The sequence below is a fragment of the Cryptomeria japonica genome, chromosome 7 (assembly GCF_030272615.1).
Source record: "Cryptomeria japonica chromosome 7, Sugi_1.0, whole genome shotgun sequence".
Classification (NCBI taxonomy): Eukaryota; Viridiplantae; Streptophyta; class Pinopsida; order Cupressales; family Cupressaceae; genus Cryptomeria; species Cryptomeria japonica.
In genome coordinates this window covers 174893029-174915972 of record NC_081411.1, presented here as the reverse complement: position 1 = coordinate 174915972, position 22944 = coordinate 174893029, and the positions used below count along the sequence as shown (strand labels likewise).

The following is a 22944-nucleotide window of genomic DNA, read 5'->3' as shown; positions in this document are numbered from 1 at the left end:
ATAGGAATGAGAGGTACCTATGGGCGTCAACCTGAGTGTTCCTAGGAAGGTTGAGGGTCTTACATGCATTCCTAATCATATTGTAGGTCCGCTTATGCGAAGCAGGGAGATTATATTTACTACTAAGGTCCTCCGAGGTGATGAGGTTGTCGTTATCCAGGATATCCATAAGATACTTGACCCCCTTGTTATGCTAGAATCTAGCAGAACAACCTTGGGTTAAGGCCAGTGGCTTAGAGTTATGGTAGAGGTTCCACCATATCGACCTTTCACAATGTAGAGTGTTATCATAGTCAATGCTAGAATTGCCAATAAGTCTACGCACACGCTCCCAGGCTTTCCAGATGGACTTAAAGACCCAGGTGCCTTGGACAAACACAAAGAAACTTCCAGCAAGTATATCACTGAGTGGGAGGGCTTTCCATGATTTGGCAACCTTGGGGAATCCATTTTGAATGTTGTTTCTGACAAGAATCTTGCAAGGTTCTTGCCCATCTAGTGCATGAAATATCCACTTGGCGGCAAGGGAGATTTCTTGCAACTTTAGATCCTTAAGGCCCAAGCCTCCAAGTTTTTTGTCTAAGTGGCACCAGGCCCATTTCATTGCATGGGCCTTTCTTTTGCCCTTACCATCAGACCAGAGGAAGCGTCTGATAGCCTTTTGGATTTCAAAAATTTGATAGTTGTTAAACATCCAAACCGAAGAGTAGTAGATACTGTACGAGGAGAGGATTTTTTGACATACTTGAACCCTACCTGCTAGGGAGAGGATCCTATTATCCCACTTGTTGAGCTTTCTATCTATTTTCCCTTTGACCCAGGTCCACATGTCTCGAAGAGAGGGAGATATAGAGAAGGGGATACCGAGATACCTGACTATCATATTGGGTCCTCCCCATGAGTATTCGAATTGCTGTAGCCAGTCTGGGGGTTCATCTTTCCAGCCAAGCAGGATAGATTTGGAGCTGGAGATCCTGGCTCCAGAGGCTTTACCAAAGGTGTCAATTTTTAGGTTGAGGGAATCGATGTTTTGCCTAGAGAGCTCCAGGAAGAGAGAGGTATCATCAGCAAACTGGATATTGAGCAATTCAGAGTCATCCGGCAACACGATACCATGGACTCTAGGAGATAGAGTGTCATCTCTAAGGAGATAGAAGAGGGCATCTGAGGCAATAACAAACCGAGCAGGGGCAAGAGGGCAGCCCTGCCTAATGGATCTAGAGAGAGGAATAGGTTGGGACAGGGTTCCATTAACTTCAATCATGGCGGAAGCATCTTTGAGGAGAATTCAGACAGTCACAGAATTCGTTAGGGAAGCCAAAAGCTTGGAGCATCATGAGGATGAAGTCCCACTCGACCCTGTCATAGGCTTTTTCAAAGTCAACAAGAAACATGGCAGCGTCCTGGTTAGAAGTTCTGGCCCATTCCATGGATTCCCAACTAGTGACAAGGTTTTCCAATATGTACCTGCCTTTAATGAATCCAGTTTGGGTAGAGAAAATGAATTTTGAAAGAATCTTTTCAAGGCGGGTAGCTAAGGCTTTGGCAAGAATTTTATAGGAGACGTTAAGGAGGGTGATTGGCCTCCAGTTTTTAATGAGCGCTTTGTCCCCTTCTTTAGGGATGAGTTTAACAATACCTTCATTTATGAATTCCCCCAGGGTGCCATTGTCAAGAGCTTCATTGTATATGTCATAGAGGTCATGTGTGACCCATTCAAGATTGGCTTTGTAGAACTCCGCAGGGAGACCATTGGGGCCTGGGGCCTTATTATCCTTGAGGGCCTTAATGGCATCGACAATTTCTTGTATAGAGACCCTGGCTCTGAGGAGGAGAGCATCATCCTCAGAGATTCTTTTAGGGATGATGGTACTACATTTGAGTCGAGCCTCTTTCGAGGCTTCATTATCTTCTGAGGTAAAGAGAGTTCTATAGAACATTTCGAAGGCCTCTTTGATATCATTGAGTCTAGGAGTTCCTTGTTGTCTATAGTTATTCTATCATTTTTTTCTCTATTCTGCTTCTGCTTAAGGAGGTTAAAGAAGATTTTGGAGCCTTTATCTCCAAATTGGAGCTAGTGGTTGCGAGCTCTAATGAAGGCTCCCCTGATTTTGACTTGTTGGTGCTTTCTGAGGATATCTCTGGCTTTAGAGACAAGCTTGGCCAAGGTAGGTGAGGAGGGATTAGTCTGGATATCTTGTTCTAAGGAGTGGAGGCGATGGGTGAGAGTTTTTTCCATGGCTCTAGAGTCCTTGGCTTTCTTTTGGCCAATAGTTTGGAGTATTTTCTGCCAGGAGGAGACATTCCTTGTCCATCGGAGGGTGCAGGATTGGGGAAGCTGAGGCTGAAGGTTGAAGAGCCTGACCACCTTAATGGCACCTAGGACATCTCTGTCTTTGAGGAGGGAGGTGTTGAGAATAAATTTCTTACTACAAGAGCTGCTGATGGGGATGGCGTTTCTAGTGTTAATGACCGCTAGGATAGGAAAATGGTTAGAAAGTTGGGGGAGAAGGAGAAGAAATATTATATATTATATAATATAATATTGATCTATGTTAATTTGACAATATAATATTAATAACTAGTTAATATTGATATATGTTAATTTGACAATATAATATTAATAACTAGTTATTATACTATAAATATAATTTATTTGAACATATATAATAATCATATATTATTAAACATTTATATTTATTATAATTTAAATTATAAAATATAAAATATTAAACTATTAATCTATTACAATGTATATTAATATTTTAAACATTTATTAAACATGATAAATTAAATTATGTATATTATAATACTTATATTAATAAGTTAAAATTATATATTCTAATTAACAAATAAACTTTTTTAAATCTAAAACTATTAAATAAAAATAGTCTATTTAAAATAATTAAATCGAATCTTAAAATCAGTCAAATAAATTAAAAAAACAAACTATTGCCCGCAAGCATAAACATTGTTTGCTTGCCGTGAAATCCTTTGTTAAGTAAAACTGAATAAATCATCATTTCTTTTCTCAAATTAATTATTAATAATAATAATAATAAAAATGAAAATGTCCTGGAAACCCCACCCTACTTCAAAAAAAACCCGTCGATTTTTAATTCTTTCATTTCGATTTTGCCTTCTTTCTCCTCTGCAACGACTGAAATTTGTGCAGTTTCGTGGCTTATTTCTGCATTTGTGCGGGCATTTTAGGGTTTTCGCGGGCTGTTTAGGGATACCTGATATGTTCACGATTTTTTTTCCGATTAGACGTGTGATTTTTTCGCAGGTAAAACACACCAAAAATTGTTGACGATCGTATATATATATATATATTTGAAATGATTCTGAAACTACCACTCAATGATGAAACATTGGTTGTGTCAGCCAATATGATCACAGTGATTCAACAAATTTAAAAAGAAATGTAAGAATATAACAAGGGGTGACGATGAAACAAAAGTAGCACTGAAACATCAAAACAGAACGACTACTATGCAGCAGTCCTAATTCTCTGAGATTACAAAGCCAAGTCCAAGCCTACTCTACTAGTAAACAAAAATAATTTAATAATTGCATAGAACAAACAAAAAATATATATGTAATTTTAAAATTATTTTTGTTTTACTAGTACAGTAGGCTCGGACTCGGCTTTGTAATCTCTGAGAGTTAAGACTGCTGCATAGTAGTCATTCTGTTTTGATGTTTCAGTGCTACTTTTGTTTCATTGTCGCCCCTTGTTATATTCTTACATTTCTTTTTAAATTTGTTGAATCACTGTTATTATATTGACTGACACAACCAATGTTTCATCATTGAGTGGTAGTTTTAGAATCATTTCAAATTGATATCAAAAGAAATCACATGCTGAGTGGTGTTTTCTTTTGATAGATGAAGAGCTTAAAGCTATATATATAGACTCCCTTTTCGACAAAATATACTTGGAACAATACAAGAGTGCAGATAGATATGACTTAATTCTGCTGCATTAAACTTCTATTAAGAGAGGCTACTCTATTTTTACCAGCTCCTATAACAGAATATGAAATCCTCCTACCCTTAAAAATAGGTTGCCAATCGCCATTACATTGAGTGATTTGTTCTTTTTTGTGTTTTTCTGCTGACTTTCAGTGGATTTTTAAATCTTTAATTTGATTAAGGTCCAAGCACATTGAAATCTACTTGATTATTTTTGACTGTATGCAGTCAATTCCTGACATTGTAAAATATGAGTCTTATTCCGAGCATCGACTTATATTTTTCTTAAGCCATTTCTTTTGAAAATCATGCACCAGATACTGCGTCACATAACTTCGACATCTATGCTGGCATTTCTCTTGTCCTCTATGCTGGCAGGGTCTGGAATCATGGATTCAGTCATTTTATAAGAAGAACTACATTTCACAGCTTGAGCATCTCATTCAAAATTCAATTGAGTTGAAATTAAAAGCCACTGATGAGTTTCATGGTGACCAAATTTCATCCTCAAGTAGTCATGTAATCTTGCTTTAGGAACAGCAGTAAAGTCACTGTCAGATACATGCATTCTTCAAAAAGATCTTGATTGGCTGATATTTATATGAAATTGCCTTCCTGCATTGCAACCTTTCCAACCATGTTTCCTTTAATGTTACATTTGTCACCCATCTCTTTTTTTCCAGCAACACAGATATGAAGTCTTGAGGCCAGCCGAACCCCTAAGTCATAAGCTAGAGGCCATGAGGCTTAGTCAGGGAGGCTGGAAAATTTGGTCGAAAGTTAGATAGCTATAACAGTAACCATTACCACCATGGTCTATGGTTGAGAAACTAAACATCGATAGTAAATGAGGAGAAAATCTGCTTGAGATTTTGCAGCTGCAGACAAAATCTAAATTAAAAACACAGAGATGAAGCAAGTCAACCACAAATTTAAGGACTCCTCACACATCCTTTACACCTCATAGCAGGATATTGAAAACATTCTCCGATATGATGAGTCACATTCTTCCCAATATTGTCAACAGAAAACTAGACATCTCTTTAGTCACATCTAGAGCCAAGTAAAATTTGATAGTGATGGAGGAGGCATTCTTTCACTTGAACTAAGGCTTAAGTACCCAAAATTACCAGACACCTTTAATCCATCTATTAAAATATAAGACAGCTTGATTGGATACTCACTTGTTCTCTAAGATATTTGCTGCCTGGTTTCCCCCTTCATAAAAACATGACAGGATGCGGCACCTGATGACCCCCTGGAAACCTACAAACTCATCAGCATTGAATGTTTATTAGTTATACATTATGGAAATTTCATTACAAATCTATATTTTGCACATTCAGAAAAACTAGACAAGTGAATTTAAATTAATTCTCTTTGCCCATTTATTATAAGTGTTCAGAACAGGGTCTGGAGTCATATTAATTTATTGAAAATTTAAATCTTGATTACACGATTGTTTGCATCTCCATTTATGGCTTTCATGAATATTTGATTTTGTGGTAGCGAGACTTAAATGGGAACACTGTCACTTATGAATTAGGCTTTAGTTTAAATATTACAAATTGTATCCTTTTTGCCTTTCTGTTAGCTGTCTGTTGCATTACTCATTTCAGCATTCGGTATATGGTTTTCATGTAATGGTTGGTTTTGACAGATGACTGGATCTCGTATGAAAGTTGCTGGGAGATTCAAACCTTGTGTTCATATGGGTTGTTTTGATCTAAAAGCATTTGTAGAGCTCAACCAACGTGCAAGAAAGGTTACCTAAATTAGAATATTCAGTATATATTTAATCTTGGCTTGTAATTATTTTCTGTGCCATAGATCAGTTTATTTTAAATTGAGAGTGCATTAAGTAACTTTGTTTCTGCATGCAGTGGCAGTGTCCTATATGCTTGAAGAATTATTCACTCGAGAACATTATTATTGACCCGTATTTCAATAAAATTACTGCTTTTGTAAGTTATTTGTTGCAACTTGCGTCTTCTTTAGAGTTGGTGTCAGGATGGGATGTGGTTGCCTCAGGATTGTGCTAACCGTTTATATGGCAGATGGAAGGCTACTCTGAGGATGTAACCGAAGTTGAGGTGAAGCCAGAAGGTTCTTGGCGTCCAAAGCTAGAAGGCAAGATTGCACTTGCTGAAAGATGGCATCTGCCGGATGGAACTATTGCTCCAATAAATGGAGAATTTTCTCCTCGAAAGGAGCTTCCTGTCAAAGTTAAGATAGAGAAAGAGGGTACATCAGGTCACATGTCATTAAAGATTGGAATCAAAAGGAATCATGATGGCTGTTGGCAAGTGAGTGGAGCTAAAGACATGTTGTCGTCTGGTGTGAATGGCTCTGGTAAGCGTGGAAAACTGAATCAAAAAGTTGTGCCAGCAAGTAGTAGTGCAACATCTACAAACAGAGATGATGAAGATCCTAGTGTCAACCAAGAAGGAAGTGAGAACCCTGATTTCTCAGTAACCAATGATGCTGGCTTTGAATCTCCATTTCTTGATTTTAATAATTTGGACACAGGTGTCAGGCATGGTAGTTCTGAACTTCCAAAGGAACCAGAAGTAATTGTTGTAAGCGATTCGGAGGAAGACAATGTTGATACAATAAACATTAGTTCATCGGCCAGGCAAGCTTTTGGTGTCTCTGATGCTTTTGCTCAAGGGATATCAGTACCATTAAATTCTTCTGAAGTATTACATGATATGGTGAACACTGATTGTGATGGTGTTCCCTTTATACCTACCAATTCGACTCCAGTTCTGGGGTCCTTCTCGGAACCAATCCCACCACAGAGTAGCATTAACTCTTCGCTTGGTTTTTTCGGTGCTACTGGTGCTGAATTCAGCGAGTTTCCAATGCCTAAGTGGTTATCAAGACCTCAGAACTCAACATTTCGTTTGTTTGGTGCTGATGCTGATGTTTCAGATGGTACTGCAAATGCTCATTGTACATCTGTAGTACGACCTACACCTGTCAGCAGTTATGGATTTGATTTGGGGGCAAGAGAGCAGCAGGAAAACACATTAGTGGAATCAATGATGCCTGACTACAACCAGTTACAGGATTGTCCATTCTCTTCTTTGAATACAGAAGGAAATGGCGATTTAGATAATTCTCTGAGAGGTGAAACTGAAGACGCTCCATTGCAGTACTTTCTTCCACCTCAGCCAGCTCGAGCAACTATTCAGACTGATTATAGAGACCGTGTAATCACATCTGATGATGTACAGACTGATTGGATTTCACTTAGTTTAGGTGGTGGCACCAATATAGATAAAACAAATTACAAGGAATCTACTTCAGCAGCATGCAGTAGACAGCAGTCCACACCTGAGGGGGATGGACTCGAATCATTAGCTACAGGTATGAAATGTTGGGGCATTGTATGATTCCTGTTTGTTGTCTAAAGCAGGTCTACACACACACACCCACACCCACATTTTGGTTAACTGGTTAGCATTCATGTATATTTGGTGTGCTTCTCTGCAGCCTTCTTCCAATCTATATTCTCTTCCAAGCCTTAAGCACAGCAGTGGCCTTGGTTTCTCTCTCTTCCTCTCTACAGACACACACACACATATTGACAGCTTTTCAAAACAAATGTAGAGTGGCAAGCTAACTGTTTCTGATTCTTATTGCAGCTTCTGTACTCTTAAATATGAGCGATAGTAGAGCTGAAGTAGCATCAGATGATAATCAGGATTCTGAAAGTCCATTCTCATATCACCAACGCCCTCGTTCAGCTAGGCCTCGACAGAGGCATCGCATTTATTTTTCTGTTAATTCAGATTCTGATTAGCTAGTAGTGTTCAGCATCAGCTCTGTTGCCAGTTGTGCGTGCAGGCTGGAAATTTTCTGTATGTAATAGCAAGGTGTTTATTTTCTTTTTTTGATTGAAAAGTTAAGTTTTACACAGTTTGTACATGGACATGAGATAAGAGATATTTATTTTTAGCAGGCTCCTGGAGAACTTTGGCAGCCATAGTAGCCAGATTAATATTCGGGATGGACTCGGCTTGGCCGAAGAGTAAGAATATTACCCTTTGATTTTTTTTGGAAATATGTCTGCTATTAAAAATATAGAGAAACAAAATATTAATCAAATCTTTAGAAAAACATCACAGCAATTATGCTTTATAGAGATGCATACAAACATAGATCTTGAATGCAATGGGTAAATTTTAATGCTAATTTTCATTAATAGCATCATGTTGTTAAATCGTGTAAACGTCAAACCCAATTTGTATCTCTTTAAAGTTCTTCAAATTCTAAATATAATGGCTGTATTTCAGTGGTTATAATTTGCACTCTAGGATATAGAATGATAGACCCAAGCATAGATACAGAAACTGCAAACATATCACGAACATACAGAAATCCTTAGTTTGTATTTTTCCGCATATTGAATTGCTATTTCTTGAATAAATTGCAGTCAATATACCTTTACTGAAATATTCTGCATAATCATGAAAAAATCATGATAATTATAAAAAAATGTCAATCATGAGAAAATCATGATTTCTAATGATTTTTGACTGTTATTTCCAATTTTCACTTTCATCTGTGAGTTTTTGTCCAGCTAGAGTTTTACACAATTTATATTGGCAAAATCAGAAGTTGAATCTGATTTGCAGTGTTGCAGTTGCTAGGGCACACAACAGAAGGTAGGGCAGTTCTTTCCCGTTGGCTTGCCAAATTTTTTACCAAAAGATTTTTGCTGCTATGGTTGTAACTTGTAAGTACAGAGAGCACAAGAAAAATAGGAATGTTCTAGGGTTTATATGCTCCTACTTATGTGCTAATCCAAAATCTTTGTGCTACTTAAGTCAGTCATACTTTAGGTTGAAATTGATGGTTGCTACAGAATATGGCTGCCATCTACATCTTGTATTCATATGCAACTGCGTACATCTTCACTTGCATGCCTAGAATGCTTATATGGCATATTCCACTCCTTTTATCGTCCTTCCAACATGTAATCGTTCCAATGCACAATACAATGGTACATTGGTTCTTTAGATTCAATATGAGTAAAATATGCTCTCATTTGATATGAAAAAGTGCAATGCTTGTAATTAGCTTAACATGCCAATTATATGCGTGCTGTGCTTGAATTAGTGAAGTAGTTGTGCAAAATGAAAGTAAGTAAATGAATCAAATGCAAATGAAAAGAGAGATTTACCCAAGAAGATACCTTTGAGAGCCCAGTGTGGTGAATTCCACAAGAGCGGGGCTGTATCTTCTCATCTCCATTATCATCTTGTAAGATTCACTAGCCACTTGCTCAATTTGAGCCTTAAAATGCATAATGGCCGTTCTCTAGCAGTTCTATGTGCTGATGCGACTTTGTGGGCTTCCTTTGGCACATCCATAGTGCTACAATCTTACCTTCCTTTGGATTGCTTACTATTCATCATGCTTGACACACTCAGATATAACATCACCTTTTATGACTATAACTCTGTCAAGTCATTGTTGAAATCGCCCAAACTCGGCGAGTCCGAGTCCGAGTCAGGCCAAACGAGTCCCAGGGGCTCGGACTCGGACTCGGCCGAGTTTGGAGAGTAAACTCGCCAGACTCGCCGAGTTGGCGATTTTGGCTCAAAATCGCCAGACTCGCCGAGTCCTGAGCCCCAGACTCGGCTACTGGCTGGGTTAATAAAATGACCAAAAAAAAAAACATTTTAAAAAGTTTTTTTGGAAGGGCGAAATTTGACATTTTGGTCTCTCCGTCAGGATTATTTTATGGAATATAACATTTAAGTATAAGAGACTTATACTTTAAGTTATATTCCATATATACTGTCAGGATGTTTGAGAGTGGTTTCGGGCCTCCAGGAGTTATATTGCAAAATCTAGTTTTTGGAGGATTCTTCAGTTTTCCAGACTTAGTCAAATTTCAGGATCAGGACATTCCAGACTTAGCCAAATTTCAGGGCATTTGAAGATCAGGATGACATTCCAGACTTTATCACTCACCAACTTGACCTAGCTTGGACCTTCAAGAATGATACTCACTCACCAAGCAAGACCCAATTAGCAACAAGAGCAAAACCAGGCCCTAAGGAAGACTCTCAAAGAAACCCTAATTCAGACTTGTAATAAGCATTTTTGGCCTCGCGGGGCGCTGCCCCTCGACCTCGCCCTGTATCGCGACAGGGAGTGCGCAAGGGGCGCTGCCCCTTGACCCCACCTTGGGGGCGCTGCCCCCAAACCCCCGTCGAAAAATATGAGGGAAACTGCGTCGATAGAAGTAGAGAAAATTTAACCTCCGAGTCTGACATTGATTGGATCGACCAAGTAGATATAGAGGTTGAGACTGTAGCCATGGCAGAGGAGGAGTGGAGAGCACGAGCACAGACAGGAGATTCAGAGGCAGATAGTGACACGGATGTTCCTGATGTTGGTGAGTATGGCATGGTGTCACGGGGAGCGGCTATGGCAGTCGAATCATCCAGGACCTACCTTAGATGCCTTCGCAGGGGGCTGGGGCCGGAGAGTGCAGGCTCCTCTGAGCCATAGACTTGTAGTTGTATTTACCTGGTATTTGTATGAAACATTTGATGATGATCATATGATGACATGGATTTTTTATTCCATGAGTTTTGTAATATTGTATACATTTGACAATATTTATATATCTATGTTTGTTATTTTCTTCAGCTACAATTTGCGTTTATGCTTATGTGATTGATGTATACTTGTGTATGTAATCAAATGAGCCGAGTTTGATGATGTTATTGTGTCTTTAAGGTGTATTCAATAAAGGGTGTCTGAAACAAGTTTTAAATATTTAAAAATCTCTAAATTTCTTGAGTTTTTCACTATCCCGAGTCCAGCTGAGTCTGGAGCTGAGTCTGACGCCGAGTCCGAGCCGAGTCCGAGTCCCGTTTCTTTGGTTGAATGCCTTTACATGAGCTCTGAGAGGTATATTTATGCCAAGCTATGAACAGATGGATTATATAGAGGATTTCTAATGCCTACCACATGAATAGATGGAAGAGAAATTGTTTCAATTTTGTTTTGGATGCTTGCTTTTGCTATTTTATCACATGTGCAGTGAGTTCTGCTGCAATCAAATCCATCTGTGTAAGCCTGTTTTCTGCTTGTATGGTTTCATGCCTCTAAAGGTGTGGGTGGGCCCCAAGATGTGATGCAAGGCAAAGTCAAAGAACTCAATGAAGGGGGTCAAACCAAGCATCTTGGTTTGACACATTCTGTGATGCAAAATACATGGAGTGAGAAATAAACTACCGCAGAGCTTTACTGATTCCTAGTGGCAAAGATCATATATAAAGGTGCATAGGCTGATTTGCAACTAACAACGGTGATCTTATACCAAATTTCCAAAAGATGGAATAAATCTTAGGAACTAGAGAGATGCCTACAATGAATTTTAGGATGTACAGGTATACACATCGGTGAGTTTAACAATAGCCCACTACAATCTCCATAAGACAGGGACAACCCTCTAAGCTGGGTGTACTGTTGAAATTACAGCCTATTTGCTAAAGATGGTTCAATTCAGCTGTGGCTTGTTTGAGACATGCTAGGAATTGATTTATGCCAACCAAGATCCACAGTTCTAGTTGGTCAATGGTCCCAAGGCTTGACATGGAGGCATACAATGAATTTAAATTTCAAAACAGAGCAAAAGTAGGGATACCGTCCACATGGTTGAACCTTTACCCTTTTAATCTTTGAAACTGACAAAGAAAAATGAATCTGCCAATACCAAACAAATCTGGCTGAAGGTACATGCAAAAAGAGCTTAAATACCTCTCTATGACTAAGTGTGGCAAGAAAACCACTTCATAGACTATTCTCACCACCACAGAACCATCATAAAGTCCATAGAATCCCATAGAAGTTAGCACAAATTGTATAATAAAATGTCCATGAAACCTTGAAAACAAATGAAATTATAAAAGACAGAATATGTTTGATTAATGCAAGCATAATTTGTGGTTATATAGATCTCTTGTAGTAAGGAAAGGCGACACGTGTTGAAATTGCTTTGTAAACTATAGTTTTGTGGTTATATTATTTTGCAACTCTTGTTATAAATTACTTTGTAAACTATAGTTTTGTATAAGAGCACACATGAATTAAGTAAAAGCACTTAATGATATTATTTTGCAACTCTTGTAAACACTTGGTACTGTTGCTTTTATGAAGTCGGGCAGAAAAAATATGGCCATATATACAATACAGTTAGTGCAGGAACCAGTGGAATCTAATCAACAAATAGAGGACAATCTTACTAAAGACTTGGTATAATAATGGGATACATCTATAAACTAAAATGCATGTAAGGAACTTGAAAGAAGGCAAGCTCCATAGTATACAATCTGGAATAAGTTAGAAGTGAGTGAAAAAGTAGATATATTCAACCACTTGTCCAGACTCCTCACATGACATTTTATAATATTACAAGATTTGGGCGCCAAACAAAACTGTGTGGTATGCAAACAAGTGATTCAACATACGAGGACAAAAGATGACATGAAGAAGAGGAACAAAGCATGGATTTGCATTTTACTTTTTAAAATTAATGGCCTTATACCTTAACAAACAATGGGAAGAGACCATAAAGTAAGACAGTCTAAGACTCAATAGTGAAGCAAGAGGTTAGAGGATCTCTAAGGCTCATAGAATCAAGGGAGTGGAGGAGACAACAATGAGAAATAATCAAAGAATCCATGGTGGTACAAATTCAAAGTCCATCTTGAAGCAGAAGTAATAGGGGGGTGAGTTGTACTTATATTGGGAAAACCAATATCGAATTGTTTCCACTATAAATAATCATATGAAATAATAGTGGGAGGAAATAGCAAGGTACCTTCCATTACTAGACAAAGCGTAAGTCGAAAGATCCCTTCACAAATTGAGGAGAAGTGTATTAGAGCAATCTTTGAGGCATAAAGGGGTCAATCAAAGGAGAAGAAATCAAGCCAAAAAATTGAGGGCTAAGGGTGTGTAAAAAAGAACTAAGAGAACTTAAATGCAAATTATTTTTGCAGAATGTTGAAGCTGCAAAAAGAGTAAAGATTCTCACGTGGTTGAGAGCGCAAGACGAGCACTGGATTTTTCAAATTAAAACTCCTTGACTAATAGGTTCTAAGCACTAGGATTGCACAATCATAAAACCATGGGTGACTCAGCCATCAAGCCCAATGTAGAAAGGAAAATGTTTTCCAAGTTTACAAGCAATGGATCAAAGGATCTTGCAAGGTTTTGTAAGAACATTGAGATTATTTGGACCGCATGTGGTCAAGGTGATAGAGCATATTGACTACAATCTTTTCCAACCACTCTAAAGAGGTATATCTATTAATTTGTATACAAAAAATTGAAGCAGACTCCTAAACTATGAGGTAGAGATTAAAGGCCTATGAAAAATAATTGAGTTGCTTCAAAGCAACAATGAAGATGTGGTAGAATTCTATAATACAAAACGAAATAAACATGGAAATGTAATAGTTTATAATCGTAGGATCAAAGAATTGCTTGTAAAACTAGAAAAGGAACCTATTGATAGTTTAAAGAAAAGATGGTTTATTGAAGGCCATAGTCTTTTACTTGAGGAAGCTCCAGTTAAACGGCTTGTTCCTTTTAGAACACTGTCATGTAATTCTCTATATATACGTTGTATGTTCATGAATAAGATAATTCACTTATTTGAGCAATTAATTTTTCATGGTATTAGAGTGGGTCGATGGGATTTAAGATTTGGCAAATTTTTTAATAAAAATTCTTGGAGGCGCTACTTGGAAGAATTTTCCAGAAATTTTTTTAAGTGATTTTTTGTAATGAAAAAATCTGACTGCTGATTCCAGATTCAAAGGTTTTGGTTTGAGGCAGATTGTTGATTTTTTTGTGGAGGATTTTTTTTTCTATTTGAAGTTTTATTTTTAACCTGTGTTTGCTACTGATGTTTGCGGATTTTGTCTTAAGCTATAAAATCGTGAGGCATTTTTGCTGGGTTTTTTCGTGGAGTGCGTTGTTGTTTTTTTGCAGATTTTGTCCCCACGTTTGTTTTCCCTGGGCAACAAATGTATTTTTTTCGCTACCTGTGTTTTATTTCTGCCTGCAACTTGTTTCTGCGCTGCATGTGCAACCCTTTTCTTGTGTTTTCCGTTTGTGGGTGCCATGTTTTTTTTTTGCTGTGCCGGGTTTTTTTGTGGCGGTCTTGAAGGTTGGTGTTCGGGATTTTTTTTTTGTGTGCGTGTGATTTTCGACAACGACGCGACATGTTCTGCTCAGGTGATTGAGCATTTAGGAGTCATTGTTTTCGTTTTGTGGATTTTTTAAAACTAATGGTTTTCAGTGTGCAGCTAATAGTGGCTAGGGCATGATGTCTTGTGCTTTTTGGGTACTTTGATTTTTTTGCCCTTAATTGCACTCACGACCTAGGGTTTCAGATTTGCAGATTTTGTTAGTGATGGGTTTTTCTAACTTTTTTTGCCGCAAAAAATTAGTGATGGTTTTAATTATTTTGTCCTCAAAAAATTAATTTAGGGTATTATAGTTTTTCACCTCAAAAAATTATTTTTCGGGTTTTATAATTTTTTGTCCTAAAAAATTATTCATTGGTTTTTTATAATTTTTTTGAGGAAAAAAATTATTTTTGGGTTTTTTACAATTTGTTTTCTCAAAAAATATATATTTTGGGTTTTTTATAATTTTTAAAAAATTATTTGTTGGGTTTTAATAATTTTTTCTCAAAAATTATTTGTATGGGTTTTTATAATTTTTCCTAAATGTTTTTTTGTATGGGTTTTATAATTTTTTCCAGAAAAAATTATTTTGGGTTTTCACGATTTTTTCCTAAAAATTGCTTGTGGGTTTTCATGATTTTTCCCTAAAAAGTTGTTTGTAATCGTGTATCATTTGTAATTTGTGATGTTCGTGTGGGATTTTGTTATTCTTAGGTTTTACTTTTTTTTCCACAAAAGCAATGGTTTGTAACCTCAACTTTCAAGGTTTGACTGTCTTTTCCAAAAAAATCATGGTTTTGTGCACTCTGGTTTTGTGTCGCACTTGGAGTTGCTAGTGCAAACATCTGCAAACGTGGCATCTTGCAGTTTGTTTTGAAGTTGCTGGAGCGAACAGTGCTCAGTGCTCATCTGCAAAAGTTATTGCGGTTTTTGTCAAAATTGTGTTTGTTGTTCTTTGGAGGGTTTCTGATTGGGTTTTCCATGTAAATCTGGTGTTCATGTGTTGATGGTTGATGTTTTTAGTGGTGTTATTAAATATTGTTTAGTATTAGTTAGATCAGATTTGAAGTGTTCTAGATTGATTCACCCTCCCCCTCTTAGTCTTGCCATAACAATATCTCAAGTCAATTTTGGATGTGGTCCTTCAAATGCATGTTGAGAGGGTTTTCCCCACAAGCATGAAGCTATTGGAGAAAAGAGTATTGGGGACGATGAGGTAGTACCCTGCTGTATGAATGGGTTGGTGGAGTACTTGTGTGCTATGTCACAAGGTTTGGTGAATTTGATCCATGAAATTCGATATCCAGCAAAAAATTTCAGTCAGCCCTAAAATTTAATGGCTTAGAGTTTTTTTAATAAAAAATGTATTTTATGTATTTAGAAAATGTTAAAATAATATTATATCTATTCTATAATGGTCATCTTAGTTGTCGACTTAGTTAGCTTTTTAGTTTGTTTAGTGTTTTAAGTTCAAGTATTGCTTATTTTATTAGAAGAGAGTTAGCTTTTTAGTTTTTAGCTAAGTTACCGGTTTGGGTTCAGATTCGGCAATTTTTTTTTTCTTGGGTACAGGTTCGTCCGTACACACACATATATATTTTAATTATATATATATTATATATACGTATGTCATATATTATATATATGTTCAAACATCAAAATTATATATGTTCACAGTTCAAACATACAAATATGAAACATACAATGTAACTTTCCCATACAATGATGCATAAATGATAATAGATTTATCATAAATCATAAATCCATAATTGCCAATGTTAATAAATATTTTGATATTCATATATTGTAAATGTAATATCATATTCATAATTTGCAAAAAAGATGATATTCAAGTTTCAAAATGTGAAAATGTCATGACACAATAAAGTATAAAGTTAAACATTCAAATTACAAGCCATCTATGGGATTTAAATTCCATGTTTATCTTCATCTGAAGCATCCAACCCAAGCCCAAGGTCATCAAGTGGTTCAAATTCAGCATTAGTTGAACCAATATTGAATGGAATGCCAATGTCTCTCTCAAATTCCATAGCTGCTTCGTCTATAGAGACTTGGGCAAGTTGTGCAACTGTAGCATCTGAATCAGCACACTCAGGGGCTAGATCCCAATTCCTTGTTACACCCTCACTATATCTAGGGTCCTTATGTGACAACAAACGAAGGTTGGAGTGTACCTAGACCAAATCCTCAGCTTTCTTTGCACCCAAACAATTACGTTTAACTAAGTGGATGAAGGAGTATGTACTCCAATTCCGCTCAGCTGAAGAACAACTTGCAACTTGTTAAAAGTTAAAACATAATTAGAAATTTATAAATTATAAAATATAAATATGATAGCATCAAATGGAATTGGAAAACTATAAAAATAAAAAAGATACATACTTGGGAGTTAACTTTAATTGCAAGAGGCTGCAACTAAACGAAGCCTTGACCATGTACGTACCACCACTCATCAGTATCCATCCCATATCTAGCACTAAGAGCTACAACATCATGATTTTTTGTGGATACAAATTGGCCAAACTCCCTCAAGACAATATTTCTCGTCTCCTCATCTTGATATATCTTTTTAAAGGCAGCCCTATAGCCAGAAGCAACCTCTGCATCTCTATATGGTGGCACCCTCCTTGGTGTTGCAAGCATCTCTGCACTATAAAATTTTGGCCTCAAAGCAAATGCTAAGAGATGTAAGGGGGTGGTCATCTTGTTCCAACGGTTAACAACAATTTTCTGCACAAGTTTGAAATTTTTTTCCGTTGGGTCATTTTCTTTTCTATTTATTACTTCTTTTATTTTTTCCACCATGCAATCCATGCCATCATAAATCTCACCCAAACATGGGTGATCAGTATCAACATACCTGATCATGCTCATGATGGGCTTAGTGGAATTCAAAACATATTCCACATCATCCCACCATTTCTCACTAAGGATCAATGCTCTTACTTTTAGAGCTCTTTTTGTGTGGGACTGCTTCCATACACTCCACAAGGTGTTGATGACCATAGAACTCAAGGCGTCTTGCACCTTCACAAGTTGTCTTACGACGAGTGTGTGAGATACAAATCGTGTTTCAGCAACCTAACATGACATAACAAAATACACAACATACATCAACTGTAAGTCTATAAAAAATGAATTTAGAACTAAAAAATTAAAAAATAAAATTAGTAATTAGTAAATATAATTACCTTTTCAACAACTCCAACTTGGAGAAGGTCCTAAAAATGTCTTGTGACATATGATGATTAGTCACAAACATTTGAATCTCCTCACCCTTCGCATATAGTTTTTTCACCCAATCAATTTGTGTGCCAAGCTTTTGCATGATTAAATTGAGTCCAAAAGATGTGACCATATGTAGCCTCCACTATATCCTTTGCTGCCCTACAATTTTTAGCATTGTCCGTTACAATTTGGACAACATTTTGAGGCCCCACCATATCAATGCATTCTGTCAGGATATTGGCAATGAAACTTGTATCTTTCACTTGCTCCTCACAATCCACTGCTTTCAAAAACATTGCCCCTTTAGGACACGTTGCTATAACATTGATCAATGGCCTATTTTTACAATCTTTCCATCCATCAGAAACAATGGTCACACCTGTTTCCTGCCATTTATCTTTGTTGACCTTCAACTGTGACTCTACGGATGCTTTCTCCTTTGCCAATAAGGTGGTTCTCACCTTTTCATACCCTGGACAAACATAATCAGAAGGTGTATTGCAAAGAGTATGCACCATGTCCCGAAAGTAAGGTGATCTAACAAGGTTGAAAGCAAGCCCATTGCCATAAAGGCAACGTCCAATTTTGGAATCTGCAATCTCTCTTAGTTCATTTTTGAAGGCAAAATCCAATGGGCCTCTTTTTCGTGAAGCCACAACATTCTGATTCTGTACTGCATCAACTGGTGAGTTTTGCATGAAAGGATGTGAACCAACTGGTCTTGTGGAGCCAATGCTACTAGAAGACCTCTTAGACGTCGAGCTTGGATGGACGAGAGGATGATCAGTCTTTGCTTTGCTACTTCTCCTATCAGCTTCCTCTTGTTCTCTAATATATCCCAAAACTAGAGCTTTTGACAGCCCCCTGCCATATGATCCTTTACAAAATTTTATTCCACGCCTAGGGATGAAACAAAGGTGGCCTTTCACTCGAAAGTATGAGCTGGTATACTCAGTGCCACAATGGTCACATTGCCAAACAAAAACCCCCACCACCAGACACTTGCTTGAACATTGTTGTATAATGCCAAAGTGGTGAATCTTGATCAATTTTGAAGGGGTAATTAGTTCGGATGTTTGCAACTGAACTAGAGCTTGCACTTGCACTTCCAGTTCCAGCCATTATGTATGATTATATGAATAATACACCTAAAATAAAAAGAGAAAGCACAACATATTGAAAAAAAATATTAAAATTTTTGCATTATAACTTCGTACTATGCATACAAAGTGTAAAAAAATATACAAGACTTCTACAAAAAAATTTAAAAAAACTTAAAAAAACTTAAAAAAACTTAAAAACAAATTTAAAAAATTTGAAACAAACTTGAAAAAATTCTTGAAAATTTGAAAAAATTCAGATTCACTTACCTTTGATGGCTTAATCTTCCTTCTCCAGTGATTCCTACGCCTTTGATGCGTGTCTCACACCTTCGTAGTCGTCACCTTCGAAGAAAAATGCAAAAACTAAGAAACCTAACTGTAGAGAAAAAATCTTCAAAAATGCAAGTAGAATGAGTTGAATGAATGTTTTGATGCATGAAATGCATCATTAAGAGGCGGATGAGGGTTTAGATGTTAAAATAGGATTAAAAAAGCTGATTTTTATTTGTTTTCTGACCCATGGGCCCCGTTTTTGGGAACCCACGGGCTTGGGTTCACTTGGGTCTTCCTAGGTTCGGCCTGGGTCCCACCCGGGTCCTGCCCAGGCGGCTGGGCAGGAACCAGGTGAGACCCAGGTCGAACAAGGCTCGGACCATGACCGGGCATGAACTACGACTAGGACCTGGGCATTTTATGGAAGAACTGGTATCTGAGGTTTTTTAGCTTTTTTTTTTAAAGTGTTTTTAGCTTTTTAGCTTTAGTTTAACAGTTCGTTCTTTTTAGAACAGTCTTGTAAGTCCCCTGGGCAGGACCCGGGTGGGACCCAGGTCGAACAAGGCTCGGACCATGACCGGGCATGAAATACGACTAGGACCTGGGCATTTTATGGAAGAACCGGTATCTGAGGTTTTTTAGCTTTTTTTTTAAAAGTGTTTTTAGCTTTTTAGCTTTAGTTTAACAGTTCGTTCTTTTTAGAACAGTCTTGTAAGTACTTTATATATGTTGTATATTCATAAATGAATCATTCAAATATTCTTCAGAAAACTTGTTTTCAACCACAGATTTTTTGCAGCATAAAACATGAGTTTCATTGCGGGCTTTACTTTTTTTCTTCGAATATTCGCTGCAAAACAACATTGACCAACTCTTTTTTGTGGCCATCTTTGGTGGGTTTTTCTGTTCGCTGATGCTGTATCCACTTGTGATGGGTTCAGGAACTCGCTCGAAATCTGCAAGTTGCAGGACATGCGTGGCAGGGTTTTGTTTTATCTTTCATTTGTTTTCATAGTTTGTTTGTTTGTTTTTATTTTTTATTTTAATTTTAAATTGTTGTTTTAGTTTTTCTTTTTCGTTTTTTTTTAATACAATTTAACATATTAAAAATGTTTCAACCCTTCCATCACTAAAGCACAATTCTACCTTTCCCTTACCAACAATTGTTTAGTATTGTATCATGATTTTTTAAAAATTTTATGTAATCTTTAATATCTCATATTCAAGAAAAAAAAAAGGTGTAAAATATTTAATTTAAATTATTAATTATCAATATATTAAGCTGAATTTTTTTAGTTTTCAAATAATCTGCTATTATTAATAATAGTACTTCGATGATTGTATGACTATTATTAAAATTGTTATACAATATAATATTTTGTGACTACTTGAAACTAATAATGAAGTCTTTATTAAATTGTGATTATTGTATTAATTAGTTATTATTTAATATTCTAAAATATTTAATTTAGGTTTATTTAATTTAGGTGAATTATTAATATATTAAATTGAATATATTTAATATTAATACACTGAATAAGCTTGCATTAAAGAGCTTGTTTTTCAAGTTAATAGTAGAAATTGGCTGGATGATGTGTGCAAGTGCCTAGGCATTTTGGAATGATTCATGAAGGCTACCAACAAGATTGTTTCCTACTGATATATCATGGATTTGGTGTATGCGTAGGAACCAATGCGAATGGATGCCACGTTCCTGTTGGAACTGTGTTGATGTATAGGGTTTATAAATTGGTGATGTTTTATACCAAGGGATAATCTGCAATAGTGGTTTTTTCTCAAGCATTCTGGTAGCTTAATAGTTTAGCAAATTAATTTTTAGGTTAATTTTCTTGTGAAATATTTTGCGATATGTTTCCTATATTTTCTTCATAACTTAAAGCAGATTGCTTATTGGAAGTGCAGTATTGCTATTCAAACAAATCATGCTGGGCTGAATCTGATGGTATCACTGATAAGAGTTTTGTTTGTTTAACAGGTTTCTAACATAATTCTTTGGACTGACTTTGCGGCTTCAACATGCAGTTAATTGTAAAATAGTTTTGAAAATGCACCAGGTTGTTCCAAATTGTATACGCTACAACTCAGACAATGGTGCTGTGTAGTTTATATTGTTCATTACCATTGTAGATTAAACAAATGTAAAATTTATCCCAATTGTTTGGTTCACTTGGGAGTCTGTGATTGATATTTTTTCTTTTCTACAGTTAATCTTAATGTCTTGGGTTGTAAGAGAGCAAATTTCCAGCTTAAAATACTTGTACTGTTTTACCAATGAATGCCCACCACTCGGGGATTCTTTTTAAGCCTGTAACAACTTGAAGGCAGGGTTTGCAATGATCAAAAGTTAGAAGGTAAGGAAGGAGCTGCTAAGAAAATTATACAGCATGAGCTATCTTGATGATAATGAATAGGATGGTCATGGGCCAGTTTGTGGCCACAAATTTTCACTACTGAGGAAGTTTCTGAGTGTAATTGGATCTTGGAAGCCAAGATGTTCTTGTTATACATGCAGGAAAATTCCAGATTTTGACTCAGTTACGGAATTTTACAAACATTGCTTTACATGCAAGGATCATTTTTGGTTGTCTTGAACTGAAAATTCTGAATCAATATCTCTGCTCTTTTCTCTGTAGAAACATAAATGTAAGATGCTCAAGAGAGGCAAGTAACATCACTTTGCCATGTGGATTCTCTACGGTGAGGATAAGCCTTAGCAATCACAATTGTAGGGTCAAGATAAATAGCTGCAAGTGGGAGCAAATTTGAGCGCTGCAAGATGAAGGGAGCTTATCAGTTTTTAACATGCCTTTTAGCCAAAAGTTCTACAATGGGCTTTCTTCCTGGTGGTATTTTTTTCACGAGGCTTGTGGGTGTATCGAAGTTTCCGGTGGTTTTGTATGTAATTTTATCTTTGTAAAGATGAAATATATAGAATGTAATGATCGAGTCAGCATGATTGCACTTAGCAGCATTTCAATTGTACATTGAATGAAGCTTACAATGATCTTGTCAGCCTGTGTCTTAGTATTCTTAGAAACGCTGACATTATTTTTGGCAGTGTCAGGACTGGTATAAAGAATCTGCAGAGAGCAGTGATGACGTACAGGTGGCTTATATTTGATTAATCAATTTATAGTTATGCAGCACATTCTGACATGCATTTCATAACAATGCTTGGAGTTTATACATTCTTGGAATTGGTTTAAGATGAGGATGTAAAAAGGTGCCCTTTATCATTGACATTTCTCTCGACTTTGTTTTTATGCTACAAAATGCACCTACAGACAGAAGGAAGTCAATGAGCTCCTCAAGCAGAGTAAGAAATGTGAAAACAAACATCCTTGTAGGCAAGTTTTTGGGCTTTATATTTGAATAAGATCAAACATTATTGTTTGGTGTTTTGAAGGGATCTTTTGCATCAAATTTGAACGTTGATTTGTGTTGCAAAGTGATGCAAGCTTATGAGAAGTCTGACGGAATTTTGCCAAAAAACATCATTGAAGAAAATCTTTTAGTTAATTCAAGGTAAGAAAACGTTTTACATGTTTGTGTGGCCTCAACTTTGAGGTGCAATGGTTAGTACTTTCAATGGGGTATTTTATTTTTTGGGACATGTTTTTAAGTGACTGAACAGGGCAACCCATGCAGGAGGGAAAAAGATCATCATAAAGGAAGCAATGGTGGTCTTAGATGCCATAATTGCGAGAAGCTCTTTTCCTTTGTAGCAAAGATCTAGATTTTCCCCCTTTAGAATGTTTGAGAATAGCCACATGGGAATTTATTAACTACACAAATATTGAAGAGCTTGTATAACAGATTTTGCCGAGGTTTCAATATGATGCCTGTGCTAATTTAATGTTTTCTAGATTATTATGGTAGGTGTCAATATGCTACTTATGTTGATTAACGGTAACTAGATTATTATTGCTAGAAGTGTTGTTTTTTTATTTTTATTTATTTATTTATTTTATTTATTTGGTTTATATTAAGGTAAGGTATTAGAACAGTTTGTTTGAGAGACATCGGAAAACAGGTTATTCGGCCCAATACAAACCATATTTACTTGTATTGATTGCTGGATTTTCATGGGG

The 22944-nt window shown here is 36.5% G+C and overlaps 1 protein-coding gene across 8 annotated transcripts in view; it reads left to right on the top strand.

The window, feature by feature from the left end:
• LOC131062389 (E3 SUMO-protein ligase SIZ1) overlaps positions 1 to 22262 on the top strand; it is a 75629-nt gene extending 53367 nt beyond the window's left edge. For 3 of the 8 annotated variants that reach the window (XM_057996032.2, XM_057996031.2, XM_057996025.2), the window contains 6 exons: positions 5639 to 5743; positions 5862 to 5942; positions 6036 to 7350; positions 7629 to 7844; positions 7946 to 8014; positions 20829 to 22262. In XM_057996032.2, the coding sequence (XP_057852015.1) occupies positions 5639 to 5743; positions 5862 to 5942; positions 6036 to 7350; positions 7629 to 7786 (1659 nt within the window). In that variant the 3' untranslated portion in view covers positions 7787 to 7844; positions 7946 to 8014; positions 20829 to 22262. Of the gene's footprint in view, positions 1 to 5638; positions 5744 to 5861; positions 5943 to 6035; positions 7351 to 7628; positions 7860 to 7942; positions 8015 to 20519; positions 20799 to 20828 lie in introns of those variants that run through there. The other 5 variants (XM_057996026.2, XM_057996027.2, XM_057996029.2 and 2 more) reach the window with 5 other exon arrangements.
• The last annotated feature ends 682 nt before the right edge of the window (positions 22263 to 22944 follow it).